General features: G+C 39.7%; 1 protein-coding gene across 1 annotated transcript in view; it reads right to left on the reverse strand.

The window, feature by feature from the left end:
* Nucleotides 1-3,485, reverse strand: part of PLEKHH1 (pleckstrin homology domain containing, family H (with MyTH4 domain) member 1) — an 84,452-nt gene extending 80,967 nt beyond the window's left edge. Inside the window, exon 1 of the mRNA XM_006884760.1 lies at nucleotides 3,360-3,485. Within this exon, the coding sequence (XP_006884822.1) occupies nucleotides 3,360-3,485 (126 nt within the window). The remainder of the gene's footprint in view (nucleotides 1-3,359) is intronic.
* Between the last annotated feature and the right edge of the window lie 16,257 nt (nucleotides 3,486-19,742).

Below are 19,742 nucleotides of genomic sequence, written 5' to 3' on the forward strand. Positions count from 1 at the left end.
TAAAAAAAAAATAAAAAAAAAAAAAAATTAAACAAAAAAAGAAAAAGATGTGTTGTACTGGGGCAATTTGCTCTCAAGGACCTCTTTAAAGTTGCTTAAGGATGTCAGTTTAAAGACTATAGTGCACTTGACACAAGCCATGGTATTTTTAATTGTTTCATATCTGAAAGTTTGACAATAAATCAAAATCACAGAAGAATGGATTCCTTTCAATTGTGATGCTGGTGAAAAAGCACTGGCTATCCAATGGATTTTCACAAGAATAAATGAATTTATCTTGGAGGCAGTGCAACCAGGGTGTACTGCACAGAGGCAAGGACCGTGAAACTCCATCTCACATACTTTAGACATGCTGTCAGGAGGCCCCAGTCCTTGGAAGAAGACTTCATGCTGGGAAGAATGGAGGATTGGCAAATGGGAGAAAGGCTCTCGGGAAGATGGACTGACACAGTTGCTACAACCGTGAATATGAGAATGGAAGAGATTGTGAAGATGGAGCAGGGTACAGAAAGGTTCCTAGCTGTTGCTTATAGGTCAACTACGAGTCATAGCTGACTTGATGGCACCTAACAACAACAGCTACAAAAGAAATGAAGTTCTGGATGAACCTTGAAAACATGCTAAGTGAAATAAGTCAGTCACAAGTATTGTATCATCATATTATATTATTATATTGTATAATATTATTAACATAATTTTATAGAAATTATAGAAATATTATTACTATAATGATATATCATATTATAGGAAATATCTAGAATCAGAAAAATATATAGAGACTGACGTTTATTAGTGGTTTCCAGGGGTTGGATGGAAGAGGAGAAGGGAAGTCATTGCCTCGGAAGCATTTAGCACTTAGTTTCTGTTATGGGTAATGAAAAATTTGGAAACAGATTGTAGTGGTGGTTAGTTTAACATGATGAATGTAATTAATCTCGCTGCATTGTGCAAATTAAAAGAAAAAACAGAAATCATGATTTTTGGTTGTTGTTTAAATGTTATTATATTGTGTTTTCAGTGAAGGTTTTCATAACAGTTTATTTTCCCATTCAATTACCATACATATTGTTGAGTGACCATGGTTGCATTCTCCATAATGTGGAGAACATTTCCATTCTGGTTGCTCTGTTTTCATGACTTTATTTTCTCTGTTCCCTTACCAGCTCACCTGTGTTTTAAAGTAACAATAGACTAGTTGGTCTCATATAGATGATTGATCTCAGATGATTTTTACAAAAGTTTTGTTATATATATTTGTATATGTGTATTTTTATATATACACATACACATATAAATCAATGGTAAATAAATAAAACAGCCTTGAAGAAAAGAGAGGGAGCAGATATTATGGATTTTTAACTTATACAGACCTGTGGGGATGCAGAGAAAGAAGATCTTTTCTGTCATCTCCTTGTGCTAACGGACAGTTTTCTTTTCCTCATCTGACTTTTCATATAAGGAAAGCCTACATCGGACTTTGATACCTAAAATGGACTTTAAATGTAAATTTCTGGTTCACCTCTAGCCTCCAAATGATCAGACTTCACCTCTGTCTCCACAGACATAAAAACACAAATCGCAAAGCCTGTATTTCTGATGGGAGGCCGCCACCTCACCTTGCCCTGCTCATGTGCCACAGTAAAGCACCATTCTGAACTTTCCTTTTAGTTTTGTCCCGCCAAAAAGTCTTTTACTATTTTCAGTGTTCAGCTCTGCATCTGTTAAAAGGATGTTTTAAGAATTTAATTCAGTATATGTCTAAGTCTTTTCTAAAGTAGGGGACATTATGTTTATTTTGTTTGAGACTAACTGGCTCAATCAGTTTATCCCTTCTTTTCCTTGCTCCTCTCCTCCAAATACCAGATCTTAAGGCTAGACTCTCAAACTTTATATTCTACAAAACAATTTTCTGGGAGCTTGTTAAATATACTGATTATTACGAGTACCAATGGAGACTTGAATCAAGAGAAAAGGGATGGGTTGCAGGAATTAACATGTTTAAGTCTCAGGCGAGCTCTGGTGGCCTAGTGGCAAGAAGCTGCAACTACAGTCTCAGAGGTGCACGGTTCAAATCCACCAGATGCTCTGCTGGAGAAGGAGGAACAATCTCCTCCTGTACCAGTCAGATCTGATTTGACAGTACACACAAAAAATAATGAAATAAAATAAAATTTAAAAAAAACACAAAAAAAAACCATGTTTAAGTCTCTGAAGTAGCTCAAAGTAATGCAGATCGTCCCAGGACCACACTTTGATAACAAGTTTTGAAAATGTGTGTTCCTTTTCTTGAGTTCCTTTCCTTTAAACTACCTCGAGGCATCCACATGAACCCTGATGGTCTTGTTTTGCAAGGCCTGAACTAGGAGATTGCATTGCCAGTAGATCCAGGTTTCACAAGTTTTAGACCAGGTTAGTCCAAGGCCACTCCCTTCAGCTATGAAAATGCAGAGGTGACTCCGCTGAGTTATCTTTCTGGGAAACAGGGTTGGAGGCTATCAATACAGCAGATCACATATTCAGGCCTGACTAATAAAGACCTTGAAGTTATTTGGAAATGTGTAGGCTAAATCTTACCTTTGAACCACAAAAGAAGTATTTGCTAAATAGATGGATACTCTAAACAAAAGTATGAAAAGAAGGGCTGACTACTTTCAATACAGACATATAAAGTGAAAGTTTCCATTCTCCAGATAGGGTATGTTCTAAAATACCTCTGCAAGTCAGTCATTTGGAACGTAAGATCCCATAGAAACATTAGGAATGGTGCTCAGTTTTCCCAGATCAGCCCACCAAAGTCTATACAATCTAGAAATTGTTCCCATCTAAGAATCCATTCCATGCCAGAACCTTTATATATATGACCTCATGAGTCTCAAAATGAACTCTAAAAAGTCTCCATTTTGTGATTTTTGCCTTAGAGGTGAAGGAATTTGCCCATGGTCACAATAGAGCCAGGTAACTCCAAAGTGTATGACCCTGACCTCAATCGAGAGAGGCCAGGAGGGTGATATTTTCATTCTTCTCTCTTCAAACAGCCTCCTTTTTCATACTAAGGAATAAATGTTAAGGGAACGGTAGAACCTCCATTGCGGCCACTAGCACAAGCTGGGTGATAGAGGAAACAAGAGATTTGTAATGCTTTAGGTAAGTCCTCGGAAGGAGCATTTGAGAGGGGAGATGTGGAAGATGACATTAGTAAACTGCTCAGACTTTGGTCTTTGGGAGAAGTGAAGCTCACTAGGGGTTTCATTTTGTGCATATGGAAAAGTCTCTTCTTTAAAATCCACCTTCCCCAGCTCTCCTCCCCTAATATAGATCTTTGTAATAAATTGGGCAACTCCTTGTTTTCTGGGACTCACCTTGTCAGCCAGCAGCTCCCTTATCTTGCTAGCCTGTAGGCGGAACCGGAGAAGCTGAGTCTCCAGGGCCAGGCAACGCTTCTGCCAGTCCACACCCACCCGAGGCTCCACCTTGAGTTCCGCCATGATGGAACCAGTTTCTGAATACTCCAGGGAACCCTGAGAACAAACAAGGAGGAGAAAATATACTTAAGTAAACGTAGGATAAAGAGTCATATGAGGAAAGCAGGAGGTCAGAGAAAACAGTGTTGAGGAAGATAAGTTAGCTCTCAGTTCACAGCTTTCCTCCTTCTCCATTCCTACCTCATAACATAAGTGACACACACTATCAAAAAATTAGTGAAGCAACTTCAGGAATCAGGTGATTAAGTCACAGAACACTTTAAAGTGAACCTAGTCTCACTTTTATAGGAGTGAAGAATAGGACTCATTTGTTTATTTATTCAGCCATCCATTTAACATATATTTAGCTATTCAACAAATATTTGCACACCAGACACTGGAGATACAACAGTAGTAAGAGAGGTTCTTCGTTTTTGTTGTTGTTAGGTATTATCAAGTTGGTTCAGCCTCACAGACACTATGTTGTTGTAGTTGTTGTTGTTATGTGCCGTCGAGTCGTTTCCGACTCATAGCGACCCTATGCACAACAGATCTAAACCCTGCTCTATCCTGCGCCAACCGCACCCCCTCTGACACACCCATCCCGATTACCCCAGTCACCGAATCAATCCATCTCATAGAGGGTCTTCCCCTCCTGCGCTGTCCCTCAACCATGATGTCCCTCTCCAAGGACCCGTCCCTCCTGGCAACATGTCCAAAGTATGTCAGACGAAGCCCCAGAATCCTTGCCTCCAAGGAGTAGCTTGGTTTAATCCTCTCCAAGATGAATCTGTTTGTTTTCCTGGCAGTCCAGGGTACATTCAGTACCCTTCTCCAGCACCACAGCTCAAAAGCATCCACTCTCCTTCTGTCCTCCCTAGTCATTGTCCAACTCTCTGATGCATAACAAGCGATTGCAAATACCATGGCCTGTACCAGGCGCACCTTAGTCTCCAGAGAGACACTGTTGCTCCTGAGTACCTTAGAGAGGTCCCTAACAGCAGACTTTCCCATCGCGATACGCTTTTTGATTTCCTGACTGCTGGTGCCAAGAGTGTTGACTGTGGAGCCGAGCAAACTGAAGCTGTGAACACTCTCAATCTCTTCGTCATCCATCCTGATGCTGCCAATTGGTCCAGTGCGAGAATCTTTGTCTTCTTGACATTGAGCCTTAGTCCATACTGAAGGCTGCAGTCCTTGACCCTTCGCAGCAAGTGCATGAGGTCCTCCTCCCACTATGCACAGACCAAAACACTGTCCAGTCCTACCCCATCTGCAGACTGTGGCATGTCAACTACTGCAGTCGCTGTGTCAGTCCACCTCACTGGAGGTCCCCCTTTACCACTAACCCTTTATTAAACATAATGTTCTTCATCAAGGGCTGGTTCACCTGATAAAATCCAAAGTGCATGAGATGATTCTTGCATTTAAGGAACATTCTGACTTTCCTTCTCAGAGGACAGATGTGTTCATTCTTTCAATAGTACACTGTGTATTTGTTTGTCAACATTATCAAAAGAAGTAATTCTTTAGTTTCCTTTTCTCACTGTCCAGCTTTTGCAGGCCTATGAGATAGTTGAAAATACTGTAACTTGGCCAGGCACATTTTAGTTCTAAGTGACATCGTGGCTTTTTTTATACTTTAAAAATGCCTTCTGTAGCATGTTTTCCTAATGGAATACAATTTTTGATTGTTGTTTCCATGGTCTCTGATTGTGGCGGATTCAAGTAAAATGAAATCTTTGATAACTCCAATCTTTTCTAGTTCATTGTGATTCAGCTTATTGACCCACTTGTGAAGATTTTGGGGTTTTTTTCCCCCCATCAAAGTGTAATCTATCTAAGGTTATAGTCTTTGATTTCCACCAGTAAATGCTTCTAGTCTTCTTTGTCTTCAGAAAGCAATGATGCATCATCTCTGCATATTGTGAGTTGTTAATGAGTCTTTCTCCTGTCCTAAAGTCCCATTCTTTATAAAGTCCAACTTTTAGGACTATTTACTCACCATAAAGAATGAATAAATATAGTGAAAGAATACAACCCTGACACACATTTTTCCTGATCTTAAAGTATGTCCTATGTCCTTGTTCTGTCTGAACAATTGCCTCTTGGTTTCTTTACAAACAGGTTCTGCATGACCCTAACTACATATTCTAGAACCTCCATTTTTCTCAACGTTCTTCATAATTTTTATGAACCACATAGTTGAATGCCTTTCCATAGTCCATAAAACACAGGTAAACATCTTTCTCGTATTTTCTGTTTTCAACCAAGATTCATCTGCTATTAGCAATAATATTCCTCATTCTATCGCCTCTTCTGTATTTAGCTTGAATTTTTGGCAGTTCTCTTTTGATATGCTGCTACAACAGTTTTTAAATGATTTTTAGCAAAATTTTACTTGTATGTGATATTAATGATGTTGGTCAATAAGTGCTAATTCGGTTTTATCACTGTTTTGATTTATTTTGAAATAGGCATAAATATGGATCTCTTCCAGTTGGTTGCCAGGTAGCTGTCTTCCAAATTTCTTTAAGTGTGCACTTTTAATGTATTGAAATAGCAATTCCTGGAAACGCCCCCCCCCCAACATACTGTTCTTTGTCAAGGGCTGGTTCACCTCATAACATGTCCAAAGTACATGAGATGAAATTTCATCATCCTTGCTTCTAAAGGAGCATTCTGGCTTTACTTCTCAGAAGACAGATTTGTTCGTTCAGTGAAGTTTAGACTCTTAAGTACCACTGGTTCTTAATTATATGCTACTTCCTTGGTACCAGCAGTCAAGAGATCAAGAAACATCTTGCAGCGAGCTCTGGTGGCCTACTGGCAAGAAGCTGCAACTGCAATCTCAGAGATGCACGGTTCGAATCCACCAGATGCTCTGCTGGAGAAGGAGGAACAATTTCCTCCTGTACCAGTCAGATCTGATTTGATGGTACACACAAAAATAATGAAATAAAATAAATTAAAAAAAAAATCTTGCTAGGGAGCTCTGGTGGCCTAGTGGCAAGAAGCTGCACTGCAATCCCGGGGGCGCACCCAGATGCTCTGCCAAGGAAAGAGGGGCAATCTCCTCCTGTACCAGTCAGATCTGATTTGATGGCACACACACACACACACACACACACACACACACACACACACACACTAAAAAAGTAAATTCTATAAAAAAAAAATCTTGCACTGAACAAATCTGCTGCCAAAGACCCCTCCAAATTACTCGGTGGCAGTGATGTACATTTGAAGCCTAAGGTGCACTTAAGTCATGCCAAGATCTTTTCAATCATTCAATACACATCTGAAAGCTGTGAAAAGAAAAAAAATTTCATTGTTATACAATCTCCTCCCACCTTCCAAGTCCACTCCACTATGCAGCTTTCATTCTGGACTCTTTTCTTTTCTTTTTCATTCTGGACTCTTGTCATGACAATAATAACTCATCATATATTCCTCCAAATAGTTCTCTCCCTTACCTATTTTAATTCAGTATACATTATTTATCCCCTCTTTTCTTAGTTTTCCCGCAACCCTGATATCAGTCCCACTTTACAGCAGTGGCATTATGCAGTATTTGTCTTTTTGTGACTGAGATAGTTCACTCAGCATAACGTCCTCCAGGGTCACCCATTTTGTATAATTCATGATTCCTGTTTTTCAATGCAGCATAGTATTCCATTGTGTGAATATGCCACAGCTTCTCTACCCATTCGTTTGCTGATGGGCATTTAGGTTGTTTCCAACTCCTTGCTATTGTAAACAAAGCCGAGATTAAACACAGGTGTGCTATATCTGCTTGGATGTCAATTATGGTTTCTTTAGTGTATATTCCCAGTAGTGGAATTGCTGGGTCAAGTGGTATTTCTATTTTCAACTTTTTGAGAAAGAGCCATACAGCCTTCCATAGTGGTTGCACCATTTTACACTCCCACCAACAGTGAATAAGGGTTCCAGGTTCTACACAACCTCGTCAGCATTTGATGTTTGCTCTTCTATTAAATTCTGGTATTCTTACTAGGGTGAGATGATATCTCATAGTTGCTTTGACTTGCATCTCTCTTAGAGCTAGGGATTTTGAACATTTCTTCATGTGTTTGTTTGCCATCTGAATGTCTTCTTTGGTGAAGTGTCTGTTCATATCCTGTGCCATTTTTCAATTGGGTTGTTTACCTTTATCTTGTTGTGGTGCTTGAGTATTTTATAAATTCCAGATATAAATCCCTTGTCTGACATGTCATTACCAAATAATTTCCCCCAGTCTGTGGCTTCCCTTTTTACCCTGTTGGAGAAGTTTTTGGATGTGCACAGGGATTTGATTCTTAGAAGGTCCCATTCATGTATTTTATCCTTTATTGGTTGTAGATTTTTCAAGATGCATGTAAGACTGATTATGTTGTGAATTAGGGCTTCTAGAGTTCTTCCAATCTTTTCTGTAATTAAGTTTATAGTCCTTGGCTTTAGTCCTAGGTCTTTGATCCATGTTGAGTTGATTTTTGTGTATGGAGTGAGGTGTGGATCTTGCTTGAGTTTTCTACAGATCATTTTCCAATTTTCCCAACATCATCTGTTTAAAAGGCTGTTGTTTATCCACTAACTGATTTCATTTCCTTGTCAAAAATCAGTTGACCATAGGTAGATGGGCTGATTTCCAGGTTCTCAATTCTATCTTAATCACCATGGCAGTGTAGAATTTGAAATGAGGGAGTGAGATGCCTTCTACCTTGTTTCTCTTTTTAACACGTTGCTGCACACTTTTAAATTGACGACTGTGCTTAGAAACACTTTTTTTTTTTTTATGTATTACCGTCATTTGTGGCAACGTGTTAAGGAGTGCTTTGCTTATTCGGGTCCTCTTTCCATTCCAAATGAAACGGGAGATTGCCTTTTCCATCTTGTGAAAAATGGGATTGGTATTTGTATTGAGATTGCATTGGCCGTGTAAATTGTCCTTGGTAGTATTGTCATTTTCACAATATTGAGTCTTCCTATCCATGAGCAGGTTTATTCTTCCATTTCTCCAGGTCTATTTTTGTTTCTTATAGTAATGTTTGTAATTTTCTTTGAATAGATCCTTTGTGCTTCTGGTTAGATTTACGCCCAAGTATTTAATCTTGTGACTAACTATTGTGATGAGTACTGTTCTTCTTAGCTTCAGTTCTGTATTCTCTTTGTAACTGTAGAGAAATCCAACTGACTTTTTTATGTTGATCTTTTATCCTGCTACTTTGCTGAATTGGTCAACTATGTTCAGTAGTTTTCTTGCTGAGTCTTTAGGGTTTTCTAAAGTATGCTATCGTATCATCTGCATATAGAGATAATTTTACTTCTTCTTTGCCAATTTGGATACCTCTTATTTCCCTCTCTTGTCTTATTGCTATTGCTAAGACTCCTAATACAATATTGAATAGGAGAGGTGATAATGGGCAACCTTGCCTAGTTCCTGTTCTCAAAGGGAATGTCTCTAATCTCTCCCCATTTAGAATAATGTTGGCTCTTGGGTTTGCATATATACTTTTTACTATGTTGAAGAAATCTCCCCTCTAATCCTATTTTGTTCAGTGTTTTAATCAGTAAAGGGTGTTGGATTTTGTCAAAGGCCTTTTCTGTATCAATTGACAGGAATATGTGGTTCTTGTTCTTTGCTTTGTTAATGTGGTGAATTACACTGTTTTTCTTATGTTGAACCATCCTTGCATACCTGTTATGAATCCCACTTGGTCATGATGAATTTTTTTTAATGTATCATTGAATTCTATTGGCCAGGATTTTTGCATCTATATTCATAAGATATTGGCCTATAGTTTTCTATTTTGGTGGTGTTTTACCTGGCTTTGGTATCAAGGATATGTCTGCTTCATAGAATGAGTCTGGAAGAATTCAATCTTTCTCTATTTTATGAAATATTTATGTAAAATTGGTGATAGTTCTCTGAATGTTTGAGAAAATTCAATTGTAAAACCATCTGGTCCAGGCTTTTTTTGGCTGGAAGTTATTTTATTACCTTTTCCATTTCTTCTCTTGTAATGGGTCTGTTCAGGTGTTCAATTTCAGTTTGTGTCAGTTTAGGTAGTGAATTTCTAAGTATTTGTCCATTTCCTCTAGGTTTTCATATTTGTTTGAGTATAGTTTTTCATAATATTCCATTGTTAGCCTTTTTTATTTTACTTGGTTCTGTTGTGATGTTGCCCATTTCATCTCTCATTCAGATTGTGTCTTTTCCTTCTTTTCTTTTGTTAATTTTGCCAGTGGTTTGTTGATTTTATTAACCTTTTCAAAGAACCAACTCCTAGTTTTGTTCATGGTTTCAATTGTTTTTTGGTTTTCTATTTCATTTATTTCTACTCTAATTTTTATAATTTCAGGTTTTTTAGAGGGTGTCAGGTTTTTGTGCTGTTCTTTTTCAATTTGTTGGATTAGAGAGTCAGTGGTCATTTTCCCCTGCCTTTTGATGTGTTTGCTTATTGCTATAAATTGACCTCTGGTTACTTCTTTGGCTGTTTCCCAGAGGTTTTGGTAAGTGGTGTTTTCATTGTCCTTTGTTTCAAGAAACTTTTTCATTTTTTATTTCTTCTAGTACCCACTCATGTTCAAGCAAGGTGTTGTTTAGCTTCCAAATGTATGGCTTTTCCTCCTTTATCCTCTTGTTGTTAATTTCTAGTTTTGTAGCATTGTGATCTGAGAAGATGCTTTGCATTATTTCTATGATTTTCAATTTATTGATCTATTCTGGAGAATGTTCCATGCACATTTGAGAAGGTATACTGTGCCTTTTTTTGTGTGTGCATTAGCCTATAAATATCTATGTGATCGAGTTGGTTCATTGTGTGGTTTAATTCTTGAGCATCTTTGTTGCGTTTATTTCTGCTAATTCTATTTTTTTCTTGAAAGTGATGTATTGAAGTCTCCAACTACTATATTAGTGTTGTCTATTTCTTTTTTCAGTTTTGTTAATGTTTGTTTTATATATTTCATCTGGTGCATAGATATTTATTATTGCTATGTCCTCTTGTTCTACTGACCCTTTAAGCATTATATACTGATCTTCCTTGTCCTTTGTGATAGTTTTTGCATTGAAATTTATTTTATCAAAGATTAGTATCAATACTCTTGCTTTTTTTTTCTGGTTGTCATTTGCTTCGTATATTTTATCGTACCCTTTTATTTTTAGTCTATCTTAATTTTTCAGGTGTGTCTCTTGTAAACAGTATATTGATTTTGTTTTTTTTATATAATCTGCTACTCTTTTTTCTCTTCAGTGGTGCATTTAAACCATTCACATTCAGTGTAATTATTGAGAGGCAAGGTTTTATTGCTATCAATTTGTTGAGTTCGTTTTCGTGGTGTTGCTAGTTACTTTGGACCATCCTGCTTTCTGTGGCACCTCTGTAAGAAGGACATCTCTCACTTTCCTGAAACACTGGTCTTGTTTTTACAAACTCTCTTAGGTTCTGTCTTTCTGGGAATATTTTGATCTCTCCTTCATATTTGATGGACAATTTTGCTGGGTACAGTATTTTTGGTTGACAGTTGTGTTCTTTGAGTGTTTGATATATGTCATTCCACTGTCTTCTTGCTTGCATGGCTTCTGCTGAGAAATCAGCACTTATTATCTGCTCTCCCTTGTAGGTTACTCTGTTTCTCCCTCACTGCTTTTAGAATTCACTCCTTATCTTTGGTTCTGGCAAATTTGACTGATATGCCTTGGGGTGTTTTTCTTTTGGAGTCTATTCTATTTGGTGTTCGCTCAGCTTCTTTAATATATATTCTCTCATTCTTAATTATGCCTAGGAAATTTTCTTCTAGTAATTCTTCCACAACTTTTTTGGTGCTTTTTCTTGGTTCTTTCTGTTCTGGAATGCCATGATGCAAGTTATTTCTCTTGATGATGTCCCATATTATTCTTAGATTCTCTTCTTTTTCTTTCCTTTTTGATTCTTCTTTCTGCTCTAGCAGATCAGTGGTGACAATTCTGTCTTCTATTTCGCTTGTTCTGTGTTCCATCTCTTCAACTCTGTTCATGTGTCCCTCGATCATGTTAACAGCATCTGAAACTTTGGTCCTCATCTTTTGGATCGTGGTTTCTTGTTTGTTTCAGAGCCTCTAATGCCTCGTTTGTTTTATCTGAATTGTTTTGGATTGTTTTTTAAGCTCCTCGTGGTTTTTGCTTGCAGTGTCCTTTACTTCTTCAAATTTGTCTTTCCTTCATTGAAAATATTCAATCATTGTTCTTTTAAATTCTGTGTCAGAAAGTTCCATCAGACTTTCTGGCTTCAGGAAATCCACTGTTACTATGTCACCTTTGGGGGATGACATCATGATTTGCGCATGTGTAGGGTGTGAGGTGGCCTCCTTCATTTGTGACATTGCTAAGGTAGAGTTTTTCATGCCTGAGGCAATGATTGGTTCTTGATATGAAGTCACTGCTCTAGAAAAAGGTGGGACAGCTACATTGCCAGTGTTTCTCTCTGAATTTCTGTCTCAAGGAAAAGTTAAGTTCAGGGCCTGTCAGAGCAGCCTCTTGTTGCAGCTAATTCAGACCAAGGTGCTCTGGAGTGAAGGCAAGTTAGTTGACTGGACATGGAGGCAGGGTGTGGGGCGGAATAGGTACAGGGCAGTCATGGAGACCTCACTCAGATTCTAGTTGTCCAGGTGAGTTTTTGCAGGAATCTCACTCAAATTCCAGCTGTCTGGCTCTTGCCTGATGGCTCTTGCCTAGCAGGGCTCTGGGTTCATCGGGATTTAAGGAAACTCAGTCAAATTCCTGCTTTCCTGCTTGCTCCGGGCAGGTGGGTCCCAAAGTGGCTTGGTTGGCAGTTCCCACCAGGGCTCAGTTGGCAGCTCCTGCTGGGGCTCGGCTGGAGGCTCCTGCTACAGCTCGCTGTTCCTGTGGTTCCCAAACTAACTGTTTTAATTATAGTTCTCACTCAAATTCCTACTGTCCTGCTCACTCCCTGCACGTCACTCCCACATCCCAGAAACAGTAATGTTTTGTAAGTGGAACACAGAGAGACAGCTATCCTTTTGATGGGAGAGGTGGTGTCTATGCTTTTTCACCTACAGCTGATATTGGAGGACACATATTTTGATGAGGATGCATTCTGGACTAAAAGTTCTAAAGGCATAAATTTGTTTCTTGTTGCTGTTTATGAGACTGGATATTCATCAGATTCAGTCTTTATCATTACAATGATCCAAAGGCCATGTTGTTGTTGTTAATTGCCATAGAGTTGAGTACGACTCATAGCAACCCTATGAACAAAAGGCCTGAAGCCTTTTTATAACTACTGTTATTTATCCAAGTCCATAGTTTCCAGAGGCATGTGGTTTAGGAAGTCACTCCTGCTTTCCACCAAAGGCCATAATGTTCCTCATTTACAATCATGTTGACACTAACCCATTTAAACTCTCTGATGGTGATACACTTGGCAATCAGTCCCTTTCTAGAGGCCCACAAAAGTGCCAACTTGCACCATCTCCATATAGTACAGAATAGATAGTGTGTGATCCCAAATTGAGCTTTGATGCTGTCATCACAATAGGAAAGAGAATGTTTTATTTTAAAGATAAATTCTTCCAGTGAACGTCTCCTAAACCATCAAGGAGCTTTATTAGTTTAATTTCTTCCAATGGTCAAGCTTGCTATCAAGCTGTCATTTAAGCTGCTTATAAAATTAGAGCCAGAATTGAAGTTTTCCTTTTTAAAAATGACAAGTGCTAATTAATTAGTGATTGAAGACCACAATCAAAGTATCCTAAGAGTACACATTCTCTGGGCTTCCCTAAATCTGTGAAAGAAATTGATGCAGTTGTTTTTTTAATCCACTTAATGCTTCCTGTTGTTGTTATGTGCTGTGAGTTGCCTGTGACTCATAGCAACCCTATGTACAACAGCCCTAAACCCTGCTCTATCCTGTGCCAATCTTATTGTCTCTGATACATCTACCTCGACTACCCATCACTGAATCACTCCATCTTATCGAAGGTCTTTCTCTCTTGTGCTGTCCCCCCACCTTCACAATCATGATGGGGTCCCTCTCTGACGACTGGTCCCTCCTTGCAACATGCCCAAAGTATGTCAGACGAAGCTTCAGTATCCTTGCCTCCAAGGAGCAGCCTGACTTCACTCTCTCCAGGATGAACCTGTTTGTTCTCCTAGCAGTCCATGGTATATTCAATACTCTTCTCCAGCACCACAGCTCAAAAGCATTAATTCTCCTTCTCTCATCCCTAGTCATTGTCCAGATTTCTGGTGCATAACAAGTAATTACAAAGACTATGGCCTGTATCAATCATACTTTAGTCTCCAGACTGACATCATTGCTTTTTAGTACTTTGGAGAGATCTCTGACAGCAGTCTTTCCCAATGCAATATTTTTTTGGAGAGGAGACTGCCCACATTTCTCCTATAAATCAGCTGGTGGGTTCAAACTGTCTTCCTCTGGGCTGTCAACACAACTCCTTACACACTAGACCTTGAGAGCTCCCTGGAGGTATGAAGGACACAATCTATGATTATGGTTATCTCAAATGGACAACTAAAAACTTTCCAGGATTTGAGCCTAAAATTGATGCAGTCTTCTATTTTAAAAGACTCTCCTATTTCTTCCAAGGATCTGATCAACTTGAATATGACATCCTATTGAACCAAAGACTGAAAAAAAGCAATATTGTGTTTGGTTGTTAGGAATGGTATAATCAGTGGTATCTGTCAGTTCACTTTGGTGTTTGTCAGTTCACATCAGGTTAATGAGTATTGTGTACCTACTACACACTCAGTGATACTGTATCTTAAAAGAAGGTCAAATATAGATGTCATAGATACATAATTACAAAAATAAGACTTTTAAAAATTTTGACGATCTGGCCATTACATTGTCAATTTTTACCTGACTCTGAGTTTTAAAATCAGAATCCTTTGAGAATACATGAGTCCTTAGATTAGCTAATTCTTTTGGATTAATTCTCTCTCTCTAAACTATAATGAAACAGTTTCTATGACCAGTAAATGTTTCATCAAGGCTATAATTTTAATGAAAATTATTGAAAAGAGTAAAAACAAAAGCAAAGAGTAAAATAATATATTTGGTTTATAAATGACAATCATGTAAGTAAACTATTAAAATAGTAATATATAATTGTATTCCACAGGTCTTCACTTAATAAGAGGTCCTCTCTCCTGCTTTAGAACAGATTCTTATCATTTCCTTCAAGTTACAAAATGCAAATTCATAACAATGTTAGGTATTTTGCTGTGGTCTCTGCAGAGAGCTACAGTCTTTGAGAAAAACACTATATAAATTCAGAATAAATTAACCAGACACATATTCCCAACCAAGGGGATTTACCCTAGTGCCTCCTCAACATAAGGTATTTCAGAGGAGGAAAACTAGGTCTGGAGTGAAGATGATGTTTGAGTGTGGGTACAGGCACCAAGTGAACAGAAAGGAGATAAGGGATAGAAGATGAATCATCCATTACCAGAGTTTTTTAAATCCCTTTTCAATTACTTAAGGAGTCTTGGTATGTAATAGTGTGTAATGTGTCAGGCTGCTGACTAAAAGTTTGGGAGTTCAAGCCCACAAGGTGCTCTGTGGGTAAAAGATGGATAGTGTCTTCCATAAAGATTTATAACCTTAGGAGCCTGCTGGCAGGTCACTATGAGTTGGAATTGACTCAATGGCAGTGGGCATAGTTTGGGTATTTTTCATATTAATGACTCAATAACAAGTGTAAACTTGGCCTATGCCATGCAATGCCATGTTGTTGTTGTTGTATACTGCAGAGTTGGTAGTGACCCATAGCTGACCCTCTGGTGGACTTTCAGAGGTAGTTAATCCCATGGGAGAATGCTCATCTTTCTCCTGTGAAGCAGCTGGTTGTATTTGAACTGCATGCCTTTGGGATTATAGCGCAGCTTCTTGCCACTGGGCCACCAGAGTTCTTAGGTCATTGCATGGAGTAAGTGTTAATTCCAAGGAGCCCTGGTAGCAGAGTCAGTTTCGTATTGGGCTGCCAAATGAAAGGATGGCAGTGCAAATGAATCAGCTCCTTTGTGAGAGAGTGATGAGGCAGTCTGCTTTAGCCTTGGAAACTCTAAGGGGCAGTTCTACTCTGTCTAGAGTCAATATCTAGATGTCTAGAGTTTGAAGGCAGTAGCTTTATCATTAACTCCACTTAGCTGGTCACTTTAAAAATCCCAAAGCCAAAACTGTTATTATAGTGGAGTTAATTACAACTAACAACAATTCTACAGGAAAAAGAAGTACTGCCCACAGTGTTTCCTGGTCTATAAGCAGACTTCCATATCTTTCTTATCTAGAGCAGTGTAGGGTGACCACAGTGACCCTTCAAGGGGTTGAGAGCTCAACCACTGTGCTTCCAGGATTCCTTTGTGGTCACCTTAGTAGTAGGTCATTTTAAGGAATTACTGTTAGTTTTTTAGGTTATATTATTTTTGGGGAGCTCTGGAGGCCTAGTGGCAAGAAGCTCTGCCACAATCCTGGAGGCCACCAACCCCTCCCTAGGAAGATAGGCAATCTCCTCCTGTGTGATTAACTGCCTCTGAAAACCTAGGGTCACCTATGGGTTGGTTCAACAAGAAAAGGATTTTTTTTTAATAAAATGATAGAATTATATTAGTTACAGGTGAGAGGATATGGCTGGAATTTGCTTTACAATATTCTATAGTAAGGGATGAGGAATGTGGATGGGAGGGGAAAATATAGAGCATAAGTTATCTTACAGTCATCACCGTTATCACCCTATACAAGCCAAAACCCTTCACTATCTTGCTGAAGTCAAGCTCTTGCTTGAACCACACCTTTTATCTTTTAAGAGATGAAAGGAGAGAAAAGTGAGCAGAAAGGGCTTAACTTGACTACCACCAAGAAGAGACGAGAGCAGAAATTTTGTACATGGGATCCTTGTGTTCAGAACCTCCTGGACAGAGGAGACAGACTGAGAGTGTGTGAGAGAGAGCTTTAACATTGAAAGCGGTGAGAGACAGCGAGATGGCAGTGGCAGAGGCAGCGGAACAGGACATTGGAGGATAATGGGTTTCCTGGCCCACAGAAAAAGAACACTGAGCACCTTGGTGGAAGAGGCTAGCTATCAAGATAGAATATCTCCAGGCACTTATGAGCTAAAGAACTTTGTAACACTTGTGCAAGCAAGTGGCCCCCTAAGGGCCTGGGCCACGGCAGGGCCAGGGAAAGTTGTACCTGCCAGCACAGTTACAAAGAAGCTGTCCTGAGCAAAGAACTGAGTCATTTTTGGTTCTCAATTGCAACCTGTTACTTCCCTAATAAAGCCTCTAACTGTGTGTATAGTCTGTGAGTTATTTCTGCCCACTGTAATGAATTCTTGAACCCAGGAGAGAAGCAGAAAGAGAGACAATTAGAGTCAGAAACTGGTGAAAAAGGTTAGGAAAGAATATATGACCTCTGTCTCATAGCTTCAAGATGCTAATAGTGACTTTTTCCCCTTGAGAAGCTAGAGGAGGTCAGATACCACTTCTACAGTTGGGTATTCAGGGCTGTTTTTACAGAGGATGTGGTATTTATGGGCCAATCTACTAATTATGTGCCCATAATTTTCCATAATAAAAATCGGGTTTTTTAATCCTTTTCTCCTTTTTCAAGAGCCACCTGGCCTCAGAAAACACAGGCATCGCCATGCTGTTGCCCGGATATTCCCTTGGTGCCTCAGTGAACCTGTAGTTGACATCTGATGAGTGAACTGCCAATATTACTTCCTATTTAACATTTGACTTTCACAGGTATCTCTTGGTCATTACATCCCACAAACAGTTATTATTTATTAATTGGCACCCTGGCCATTCTGTGAACTTCACAGCACCTAAGAAGTAGGCATAACTTTCACGTGGGGACCCTAAGGAACGAATGGAGAGGTGAACTGTACAGCTACTAAGAAGTGGAGCTTGGAGTCTGGTTCCAAAGTCCTTGTTCTTAACCCCTGTGTTATCTCTTGTTGCTATGGAGTCAGCCCCCAATGCATGGCAACCCATGCATAATGAGAATGGACCACTGTGACTCACTGGGCTTTCACCAGCTGATTTTCAGAAGTATATAGCCAAGCCGTTCTTCCTAGTCTCTTTTTTTTTCCCTTCCTACTCTCTTTTAATGGAGAAACTCCCCTGAAATCTGTTTAGTATAACAGCAACAAAGTCTTTACTGATAGTCAGGTGGTAACTATCTATGCATAAGGTGCCCTGGTCAGGAATGAATCCTGTATCTCCTGCGTGGAAGGAGAGAATTCTCCCATTGAGCCACCACAGCTCTGACTGTGTTGTCACCTATCAAGAAAAGTGGAAAGAATTCTGATTTCACTTTTAGGTGGATTGATAAAAGAGAACTATTTTATAGGCTCTTTCAGGAGCCTACACTTCTAGCCCAGATTTTCTAAAGCATGCTGGCCTCAAATATTTGAACACTATAATCTCCACAAGCACAGACTTTTTATCATGTGTTCCAACGTTACACATTAAAACTAGGGTTGGTGGACCTTAGAGAAAGGCCCGATGATTAAAGCCCTGATGAATCTGGGGTCTGAGTTTTGCCGTCCCGGGCTCCTTAGAACACTGGATACATGACCTCAGCTTGGCTCTCCCGGAACTGTCATCCTAAACAATCACACATTGTGGCTGCCCAGAATCCCCACCTCAAAAGACTGGGACCAACTGGAACAGGCAGGAAGACAAAAGACAAAAACAAAACATGACCTTCTCTGAGCTAAGATCACAGCTGAAAAGACAAAACAGAACCTTGTAGGGTCTCCAGAGAAGGCCAGAGGCTTGTTTTTCATTGTCTTTGTCTTTTTAAGGCGGCTTTGCTTTTCCTTGTATAAATTTTTAAAAAAGTGGCATATCTAAGACCAGGAGCAAGAGAGTTTGGCGACCTGGCCCAAGGCTAAGAATCAGCAGGAAACACATCCAAGTAAAACCAAGGGGCAGGGAGAATTTAAGCCTTTTGTGTAGTTGAGAGAGTCAGGTTCATTTCAATTCCTTTATTGATGGTCAGTGTTACTACTCAAGTTTTGGAACAGGAACTCAGATATGAAAATACGTCACTGGTATCTGAGATTATACCTGGATATTAGGGAGTGCTTTCCCCAGTCCCGCATCTGTGTGACATCACGATTCTGCACTGATCAAATGTCTGGTTAATCCCTTCCCTGCCTTAGGGATGCTGGCAAGTTCCTGAGGGGGCTGGGATTCTAGCAGGCTTGCCTCGGCATGTGGGGAAAGCTAAGAGTTTTCGAAACAGATCTGGAGCGAGGCACCTCCTGCCAAGCCCAAGGCCCAGAGGCTCTTCCGACAGAAGCAGGTGGTAGGAGCACCGGCTATAAAATGAGGATATTATGGGAAGATGTCAGTAAGCTGAACCTCACCTGCCAAGTCACCTTGCACTTGGTACCTCCCATAGAGATGTGCACGGATGAGCAGAAATGAGGACCCCAGAGCTGCAGAATAGCTTTTTTAACTTTCCTAAGCACTGCAGCATACGGTATTTCTCATGTTACCCCTCGGCTATCACTGAGATAGAAAAAGACAAGTGTAAATATTCCCATGAAGGGGGACAAAATTCATCACCTCTGTGATTTGCTGAGAGATAACAGAGCTGGACTGAGAATCCTGATCTCCCTCCCGATGGCAGAATTGTCCTCTTTCTAAGCTGACACACAGACAGTGACAGTATGTGTCTTGAGCTACCAGGCCAGCCAAGCAAAAATACAACATCAGTGGCAAAGATAGATGGAGAAATAGGAGGAACACAACCCAGCTTACTTTTCTTCTCCCCTCATCTCAATTTTAGAACATTTGAAACATATTACAAATGTAAGGAAAAGACAATGAATTCCCACGTGTCAGCTATAATTATCATCAGCAAGCTTACGGCTACTCTTGTGAAGCTCAGTTCTTAATGTCCTCTGGTGCCCAGAGTGCTAAATTCCTTGGCTGGTGAGAGTCTGTTACCATGGTTTTAGGACCTGCTTTGAAATTCCCTTAGTGCTCTGGCACCCTGGCTTGACATGTCCACATAGGGCAGTAGGGGCATGCCTCAGAGACAGGGCTGAGAGTAGGGTGGGTAGTGGAAAGAAGGCACAGGGAATCCTTAGGGAACTTTAGACTCGGCTTGTATCAGAAAAAACCCATATGCTCAGCATGGGATCTCTCTGCCAGGTTCTGGGACTAGACTAGGAATCCACAAGACACTGACATTAAGTCAACAACTTCTGACCAGTGATTATCTGGGTTGTTGT

This window comes from Elephantulus edwardii, unplaced genomic scaffold (genome assembly GCF_000299155.1).
Source record: "Elephantulus edwardii isolate Elephantulus edwardi_28Jun2011 unplaced genomic scaffold, EleEdw1.0 scaffold00037, whole genome shotgun sequence".
NCBI lineage: Eukaryota > Metazoa > Chordata > Mammalia > Macroscelidea > Macroscelididae > Elephantulus > Elephantulus edwardii.